Here is a 9,935-nt window from a genome sequence, read left to right on the forward strand (position 1 = left end):
ATCTGATAACCACATTTCTTCAAATCTAAAACACCTCTTTTTCCTAGGTTCAGGCAATCCCGATAAATTAATCAAAAGAGGAGAATGGTCTGATGACATATAGCTAAGATGATGTATCCTAGTTCCTGGAAATTTTTGAAACCAAGAATTTGTAGCCATGCATCGATCCAATCTTATTCTTGTGGAATGCCCATCAACATAATGTTTTGCCCACGTAAACTTCGGCCCACATATCCCAAGTCCATGAAACTACATTCATCGATCACATCTCGAAATAGTTGCATTTGATTGTGATCTCTAGATGCCCCACCCCACTTCTCCTCTTGACGAACGATTTCATTAAAATCTCCACCACAAATCCAAGGAATGTTCATTCTAGAATTTAAGCTTCTCAATTTACTCCATGCTTCACTCCTCCGGTGAGTTTCAGGCTCTCCATAAAAACTAGTGAATCGCCATGCATTCTCAGTATTCCCATTGATGATCGTATCAATAAAATACCTATGGGAATCAACAACCTCAATGCTAATATAATTTTTCCAAAATAATACTAATCCACCACCTCTGTTCAATCTTGGAACCACCCATTTCTGATAAAAATTAATCTTGCTCAAAGTATGATCTAGCCTTACTTCGTCTGCCCATGTTTTGACTATAAACACGATAGATGGATCTTTTGCTTGTATCAATCTAACAAGCTCATTCTCTGTACGTGGATTCCCAAGTCCACGACAATTCCATGATAATAAACTCATTGCTTCTGGCAAGGCTGGGAACCAGCCTCCGCCAATATCTTATTTTTTGTTGCCCCTCCCTGGGAAACCCTTCTTTTTTTTGGTAACTCAGTTTGGTTTGTTGAATTTTCTGCACTTCTTTTTTCTCCCACTGTTTTAGCTATACCCACATCTGATGCCACCCCTGTTCTAGTGTGCCTTTTCCAAGTACCTTTAGCATGCACATGATTGACAAGAGAGCTTGGAATCTCAACTAATGGCCTGCGTGTTGATGGAGACAATTGAGTTGCATGGACTGCAGGGTCTAACACGTTAGCTGCATGGGCTGATGGGCACGACATGTTAGGCTAAATGCAAGGCTGACTCCCCACATTTTCCTTTCCTATACCAACTCCAAAACCGGGTGGCCTTGTGATTTTTCCATCTTACTTTTTTATTTCCCTATCAAGCTCCCTAATTTCCTCCTCAAAAGCTTCAGCTAACAGCTTTTCCTTTTCTTTTGCTGGCTCGGGTTGGTGAAACTCCACATCAACATCACAAGGCTGCTTCACGGGTTGGTGTAGCTTACATCACAAGTTTGACTCACCAAATTTCCCTTTCCTGTATCAACTCCAAAACCGGGTAGCCTTACAATTTTATTATCATGCTTTTTTATTTCCATTTCCATCTCCCTAATTTCCTCCTCAAAAGCTTCAGCTGATAGCTCTTCTTTTTCCTTAGCTGGCTCGAGTTGGTGAAGCTCCACATTAACATCACAAGGCTACTTCATGGGTTGGTGTAGCTTCACCTCACAAGTTTGATTCACCAAATTTCCTTTTCCTGTATCAATTCCAAAACCGGGTAGCCTTACAACTTTATTGCCATGCTTTTTTATTTCCATTTCCATCTTCCTCATTTCCTCCTCAAAAGCATCAGCCAACACTTTTTCTTTTGCTGGTTCATGTAATGTCACATCCTCCATAATTTCCTCTTCAAATGACAGCCTTGACTTCTCTTTGTACACTTCCTTAAAAACCGAATCCATGTCTCCTTCAACATGAGTATCTAAACTTTCCTTATTAGTCCTTAAAATTTCCGGAGCTAGTTTCCCAAAGTGCACCACTACTACCGACGCCTACTTTGCTACCCTTTTTTCCGTCGACAGTCCATCTTTTTTTTCCGGCAAAAAAACCAGGTACTTTCACCATGTACCATCGTGTCTGCACAGAAGGAGCAGCCTTAAGCTAGGGTCCAAATTGTTGGGACTTCGGTGAGAGGCTTCCTTTACTTTCAACCCAAACTTCACAATCACGGTCATCGTGTATTAAATATCCACACCAGAAGCAAAGGCTTGGGAGTCTTTCATATTTGAAGGCCACCCACATTTCTTTCCCACCGTCAAGCAAGATAACTCGCCCCCTACATAGTGGTTGGGAAATATCAATGGTAACCCAAACTCTCAAGAAGTTATCTCACTCTGTTTCTGCTTCATCAGTTCCTACGTTTACCTTCCCAATCACTTCACACAGCTGCTCCGCAATCTTTCTAGTCCGAAATCTGATTGGGAGGTCATGCACTTGCACCCAGAATGTCACTTTATTGAACTCCATATCCCCCAAGTATGTTTCCTTCCTATACCGTTGCAATACCATTAGACGCTTGTCAAAGCTCCCAGGCTCGGCTGCCATGACTTTCTCCATCTCATTCTTTTCATCAAACGTAAACAATACCATGTGACTACTTTCCTTTTTAATTTTGAAGCCATTTTTCGATCTCCAAATGGGTGTGAAAGTTTTAGCGATAACGTCTATGTTAAGAGCTCGCTTAGTCAAAAATTTAGCTGCTATAATAAATTCAGTCTTCGCCTGATCCTCCTTGATGCAAAAATTTGAACCTTCACATTCCGAGAGGGTTAGACTGTTCCAGGTTTTTGTAAGCTCTTCCATCCTATTCTAATAACTGTTTCCCTAAAACCCTGAAGAAAAACCCACAAAGCCTCAAGGTAAACCTGTTACCTTGGGGGACAGAGACACCTTCAAGAGAAGGGACCACTATTCTACACTCTAGGAGGAGATGGGAACCCACCCTTCACTAGTAGAGAGAAACCCAGTAGCATTGACAATTTGAAAGTGACTATGCTTGTCATAGTTAGTTATTAAAATTATAGTTACAGGATAACAAAACCCCTCATCCTTCTCACCCCTCTACACCACCACCTCTCACCCAATCTCTTTATTTCAGTTACACCCTTTGAAACCCTATCCTCCCACCCTTCTCTCTTTATTATTAATCCTCTCTTTTATTAATCTACAACGAGAAGATGAAGAAGATAATGTCGTAGCCATAGATTTGAGGTCTTTTTTTGTGTCTTTTATAATAGTATTATTTACCAATATTGAATTATCTTAAAAGTATTTTATTTGGAATGGGGAGTTATGGGAATTTTAAAATTGTTAATTCAGTTAAGAATAAGGAAAAAAAAAAAAAAAAAAAAAAACAAGAATGATACCGAAAATGTTATTGAAAAAAAGGCAACTAAAAAGAGATAGTTGATGGAATAGTTGGTGATTTTATTTTTTAGAAGAATGTTACAGATTTTACTAAGAAAACTTAGCCAAATCGGCTATAATTACAGCACTAAGGTGTGGAGGAACATCCTCCATCCACACCAAGAAACTATTTGACATAGGACAACCACACTATTTCAATAAAAACAATAAAATAAATGAATATGACCTAGGAGTCAGCACCTAGGCCTTACTTGGAGTCAGCACCAAACCAAAAGAAACCTAACGGCCATTTTTTCATTCATCAAAATATCAATTATCTTCTCAAGGAATACAATAGGCTGCTTATAAAGGATTACTAAACCCTAGTTCTAATTGACTAGGAAACCCTAATTGTCTTATTACAAAAATAACCTTGCTTACAAATTAAAATACTAATAGCCTAATAAACTAATAGGACCTAAAACATAAAAATACAATTGACTTGCAAACATAAATAATACTAAATAATAATCTTCTTGCGTTTCCCGCATCATTCTCCTCTGGTTGGAGAAAACTTGACCTCGAGTTCTAAAGCGTTGAAGGATTAGGATGCTGACAAGTAACACTTGCTTCAAGTCTGGAATCACCCTAGGGAGCATAGAGAAAAGAAAAACCTTGAATTCCACCATGTCAAACTCTTTTGGAATAACAAAATCAATGTGTGGAATCAACATAATCTTATCTTGAATCATTAGAAGCACTATGTTATCCACTTTTTCCACTTTAGCAAACTATTTATCTTCATGCACCATGGAAGTCTGATCAAAAGCATATTCATTAGCTTCCAATATCACATCATGTGCACCCTCTAACATAATACTCTCTTTAGGCATCATCTCTTCACCTTGCTGCTCTTCAATAGATTCATTTCCTTGCATGCATGTTAAATCAACACTTGTCGAGGCATGTACGTCTGTGTCAACATTAGGCTTTGGTGTTGCTGGAGGATTCTCCACAACCAAGATATCATCATCAATGTTGTCTTCTATTGGGGCAGCAATAAGTTCATTGTGATCAAGTATCCTTGGTTTCCCAATTGAATCGGTTTGAGTCTTCTTTTGCTTCATCTGAGGAATCCAACCTTGAACATCTTTCATGATCTTTATAGATAATTCCTTTAATTCCTTAGTAGATAATTCTGATGATGCCGAAAATATCACCAATAGGTCACACCGCACTCGCGACTCAAAGCGAACCTGCACAACAAGAACAATCGAAAGAAAACCTTTAGAGAGCACCGGTGTGGTGCCGGCCAAACACTCTCCAAAGGTCAAGTTAGAATTCTTCTCACAACTCTAGAGTGCTAGAGATGGTAAATTATGTGTACCTTGATTTGCGAGGGTGTTAGGTCTTTTATAGTAGTAGAGAGTTGGCTTTTCCTTCTTGGTCTCGAAGTCTTTTCCATGTGGGACTCTACTTCAAACTCTTCCGAGCGTGGTGAGCAAGGATTTCCTTATAGAGGAAATTTATTTTCAGCGTGCGTGTCTCCTAAAATCACCCTTGTATTTGGATTTCCATTTTCAGATCTTAGGGCTTTTCTAGGCAATGAGCGATAGAGATCTCGAATCATGGGCCCTCACTGTGTCTTTCAACGATGGGTCTGCAAAGCGCATGGGATCATCTTTACACAGGCCCAACAGTTCCTATCCGTCAGGCCCATTAAGGTAGGCCCGTCGGGCTTTATATTTTATCATCTTCAGTTGCCCCCTTCACCCCAATGGTCCGTCAGCTTTTAGGACAAAGGATCAATGGGGTGACGATCCTAACGTAAGGGCGTGACGAATATTTTTTATGACGGAATGAGACCCATAAGACAAAAAGGAGGTTTTAAGTTTATAGTCACAACGGGTTGACGGATTTATGCAAGATAGGATGACGGTGCAAACGAGGAGTCCGTCGGTCATACCAACTATAGATAGGCTGTACGAAGGTCATTAATGATGATGACACGTGTCATAAACTGACTGGGTCTTATCTCGGATCGAAGCGACGCTTCGACTTCCGCGCATCTCGCTTATAAATAAGGGAGTAATTCCTCTCATTTTTTACAGTTTCAGCAAAAATTAACCTGTCAGAGCGTACCCGTCACTCCTGTCAGAGCGTATCCGTCAGATTCTGCTGATTCGTTCAATTGCTTTAATCGCCAGTGCCATTCCTCATCACTTCGTTGGTAAAATTGGTAAGTGCTCTTCTTAAAGCCAATATTGTTTTAATTTTCCTTACAATCCACACCCGTTATAGACACATAGACCGTCAGAGTCTTAGGCTCTTGTCGTTTCATGTAGGAAATGTCTAGTGCGTCGAGTAATCAGTCGGTTGTTCGTGACGGGTTGGATTACGAGGAAGTATATCCGTCTAGTCATCGAGAACAAGATAGTCCAGATGATAGGAGTCCGTCCTCCTCCTCCTCGTCCTCAACATATGAGGATCTGGAGGTGGTTGATCAAGACGAGGGACCTGATGACGGTGAGGAACATATTGTTAGATCCGTCATTGGTGCTGATGGGCTCAGGGAGTTCGTCATGCTACCGGAGTGGACGGTGAATTACTTCACGTCTGTCATCAAAGAAAAGCATTTTAAGACATTTAGGGATAATTATCAAATTCCAGAAAATGTTACGATCCGTCTACCCTACAAATCGGAGAAGTGTTACTATGACGGGGTAGAGGGAGTCGGGGTATATGAGCAAATGTTAAAGGCCGGACTCAGATTCCCATTGAGTTCGCTTCACCGTGAGCTCCTCCGACAACTGGGGTTATCCGTGAATCAGATTTCCCCTAATGCTTGGAGGGTTTTTATAGCTATGGAGATCTTGTACGGCGCTATGTCCGACGGAGAAAAGAGGCTGATGGTTAGGGAGTTCCTTCACTGTTACCGTCCGGACGAAATTGATAGGTCTAGGGGAATATATAGCTTCGTCCCCAGGAGTCCGTTGTTGAAAGTCATCTATGACACGCCGGACTCAAATAGGGATTGGAAAAACTGGTACTTCTTCCTAGAAGGCGACGGTTGGATGGGTCGTTCGGGGGACACGGATTTCATGCCCGTCGACGCTACTTAGGGCATATTACACCCGTCTAGTATGGATTGTCCTTCAAACTTTAACTTTATTAAGTTTGTTGAATATAATCTAACCGTCCTCTATCTTCTTTTGTAGTTAGACGACGCCCCCAAATTGACATTAAGGAGTTTGCTTTCCTTGAGAAAATTTTCTCAAAGACCAAACCGGAGGAAAGGACTTGGGCGAAGTTGGTAACACTTAATACCATTCATTGGTATTGCGACGGATCGGAACCGACAGCGGCAGCCGTCAAGTACGAAGCATAGATAAGGAGGCGTAAGCTCGTCACCCTATACTTGAAAAATTACGTAACTTGTTTTTCTAATTAACTCTCCCGTCCATGTTTCAGAGATGGATGACACCAAGAGAAGAGCTCTGATCTGGGCAAAGGCCGCAAAGAAGACCGGTGATGACGCTCCCCCTACGACGGGCCCAAGCAATCCGTCTGCCAAGCGGAAAACTCAGCCCAAAGTGGATCGTCAGGCCAAGAAGGCCAAAGTATCCTTAGAACCCATCATGGGACTTATGGCGGAGCCTCCGAAGACGGCCACTCCAATCAAGCACGGGGTTGGCAAGGGCCTGATGAAGGGCCCGTCGAAGGATCAAGAGAAGCCGCCCGTCCTTCTTCGAGAGGATTCTAAGCATGCCTTAGAACAGATTTCCTCCATCATTTTGGCGGAGGATTATGAAGACTTAGGCAATCACTCGACGGAGGCCATGGGTGAGACGGGCCTATTTGCAATTACACAGGTAAAACAGCCCGTCTACTATTCAAATGCAAATTAAATCCTCTTTGCCCATTGTTCATTTTATAACTATCGTTATTATTTTTTAGGCAATGGTCATGATGAAGGGGCTGATGGGACAGTGCCTCAGCCATGAGACGGCTTTGGATCGCGTACGGGCCAAAGTGGAGCAGACGAAGGAAGAACTTCTTCAGTTGCGAAACTGGAAACCCAAGATGGAGAAGAAGCTTGAACTTTCAGAGAAGGCAAGGAAGAGCCTTGAACAGGTGACGGAGGAGGCAAAGAAGGCTCTAGAGAGCAAGGACAAGGAGATAATAGAGCTAAAAAATGAAGTCCGTCAGGCTAAGGATGTTGCGGTTCGTGAATACCGTGACTCCGACGCCCTAATTACTGAGCTAGGCGATTCTTTCCATCAGGGCTTCATGGATGCCCTCCGTCAGGTCAAACAAGCTTATCCAGACTTGGACATTTCGAAGTTCAAAGTTGAAGACCCAGTTCAAACATCCGTCGTGCCTGCTGCCTCAGAGGATACATACGACCTCTTTGCTGATGACGATGCCCTTGGTGACGAGGAGTCGGCACCAGCAAAAGTTGATCAAGCTAAGCCTGACACGGAAACGGTTCCTCAGTCCGTCGACAATGCGGACAAAGCTCAGTAGATGGATTTTTTTTTTTTTTATGTACTTTTTGGAACAATTCTCATCTGTTGTTGATGATATACAAACATTGCCTTTTAATGGCCTATTTTTTGTTAAATGCATCCGTGCACTTCAGTTTATATGTTGAATGTTTGAATTTTTTAATTTTGCTTTCGAATTCTGTCATTGCTTGACCTATTTATATCCGTTCAGCTATTAATTACTTACTGGATCCGGCATGTGTAGGTATATTTTTGATCCTAAGAATTTATTCTTTGGAAACCTGTAGAATGTTCCGTCCATTTTGGTCTGGGCTTGTCACCTTTGTAGAATGTTCCGTCCACCTTGTGGATATTATATTACATCCGTCCATTTTGGATTTCCAGTTGTCACCCTTCTGGGATGACCCATCTACCTTATGGATTCTATTTTATTGTGTAAAATGATCCGTCCATCTTGTGGACTTTATTTTATTTCCGTCCACTTTGTGGATGATCCGTCCATCTCGTGGACTTAAGTGGTCATCCTTCTGGGATGATCCGTCCACCTTGTGGACTTCATTTTGTATTCGTCCATCTTGTGGACTTCAAGTGATCATCCTTGTAGGATGATCCGTCCATCTTGTGGACTTTATTTTGTATCCGTCCATCTTGTGGACTTCAAGTAATCATCCCTGTAGGATGATTCGTCCATCTTGTGGACTTCATTTTGTATCCGTCCATCTTGTGGACTTCAAGTGATCATCCTTGTAGGATGATCCGTCCATCTTGTGGACTTCATTTTGTATCCGTCCATCTTGTGGACTTCAAGTGATCATCCCTGTAGGATGATCCGTCCATCTTGTGGACTTCATTTTGTATCCGTCCATCTTGTGGACTTCAAGTAATCATCCCTGTAGGATGATCTGTCCATCTTGTGGACTTTATTTTTTATCCGTCCATCTTGTGGACTTTAAGTGATCATCCTTGTAGGATGATCCGTCCATCTGTGGACTTCATTTTGTATCCGTCCATCTTGTGGACTTCAAGTGATCATCCTTGTAGGATGATCCGTCCATCTTGTGGACTTCATTTTGTATCCGTCCATCTTGTGAACTTCAAGTAATCATCCCTGTAGGATGATCCGTCCATCTTGTGGACTTCATTTTGTATCCGTCCATCTTGTGGACTTCAAGTGATCATCCTTGTAGGATGATCCGTCCATCTTGTGGACTTCATTTTGTATCCGTCCATCTTGTGGACTTCATTTTGTATCCGTCCATCTTGTGGACAATTGTAATGACATCCAAGTAGAAGATCAAAATTGTATCTGATTATTCTTAATAGAAATGCGTAAAGGAAAAGTGCCTGCCCCCTTGGGCTTAAAAAGGCACGACAAGATTGTAGCAAAAAACAGTTAAAGAAAAACTAATAATTAAAAAAAAAAAGCTTAAAAAAAACTGGTTGCCGTTCGCCGTGTTACTATTACTGGTAGTATTTTCTCAAATGCTCGGCATTCCATGGATGCCGTAGCTTCTCTCCATCTGTTGTCTTCAGGTGGTATGTTCCTTTCCTTTTCCATGACGTAACTCTATAAGGTCCTTCCCAGTTGGGGCCGAGTTTTCCCTGTGTAGGGTCTCTAGTTGCACCCATGACCTTCCTGAGTACGAGGTCTCCTACTTGGAAGTCTCTGTGTCGGACCCGGGAGTTGTACTGTCTGGCCATGCGATCTTGGTATCTAGCGATCCTTTACTCCGCCGCCGACCTAACCTCATCTAACAGGTCCAGCTGTAGCCTCATAGATTCGTCATTCCTGCTCTCGTCATGGTTGTGAACCCTGTAACTCGTGAGCCCAACTTCTGCTGGGATGACCACCTCGCTCCCGTACGTCAGTCGGAATGGCGTCTCTCCTGTTGGGGTCCTCGCCGTTGTCCTGTATGCCCACAGTATGCTCGGCAATTCTTCGGGCCATATGCTCTTTGCCCCCTCGAGCCGAGTCTTGATAATCTTTAACAGGGATCGGTTCGTGACTTCAACCTGGCCATTAGCCTGAGGATGGGCGGATGATGAGTAGTGGTTTTTTATTCCTAGCTGTGTGCAGAAATCCCGGAAGTGGCCGTTGTCGAACTGCCTCCCGTTATCTGAGACAAGGACTCTAGGAATACCAAACCTGCATACGATGCATCGCCAGACAAAACTTCTAATGTTATTTTCTGTAATGGTGGCCAAGGCTTCTGCTTCTACCCATT

At 42.4% G+C, this 9,935-nt stretch overlaps 1 protein-coding gene across 1 annotated transcript; it reads left to right on the forward strand.

Annotated features, from left to right (window-relative positions):
• The first annotated feature begins 6,675 nt into the window (after positions 1 to 6,675).
• On the forward strand, positions 6,676 to 7,742 carry LOC126728716 (uncharacterized). Its single transcript, XM_050434502.1, has 2 exons — positions 6,676 to 7,074; positions 7,160 to 7,742. Exons 1-2 carry the CDS (start codon positions 6,676 to 6,678, stop codon positions 7,727 to 7,729), a joined length of 969 nt encoding a protein of 322 aa, XP_050290459.1. The 3' UTR covers positions 7,730 to 7,742.
• Positions 7,743 to 9,935: the final 2,193 nt, after the last annotated feature.

The sequence above is a fragment of the Quercus robur genome, chromosome 5, assembly GCF_932294415.1.
Source record: "Quercus robur chromosome 5, dhQueRobu3.1, whole genome shotgun sequence".
Taxonomy (NCBI): Eukaryota; Viridiplantae; Streptophyta; class Magnoliopsida; order Fagales; family Fagaceae; genus Quercus; species Quercus robur.

Excerpts from the sequence above, each read along its gene's own strand:
- LOC126728716 (XM_050434502.1), top strand. The coding sequence starts at position 6,676 with ATGGATGACACCAAGAGAAGAGCTCTGATCTGGGCAAAGGCCGCAAAG. Across the intron at positions 7,075-7,159 it reads GCCTATTTGCAATTACACAG|GCAATGGTCATGATGAAGGG; the intron begins GTAAAACAGCCC and ends ATTATTTTTTAG.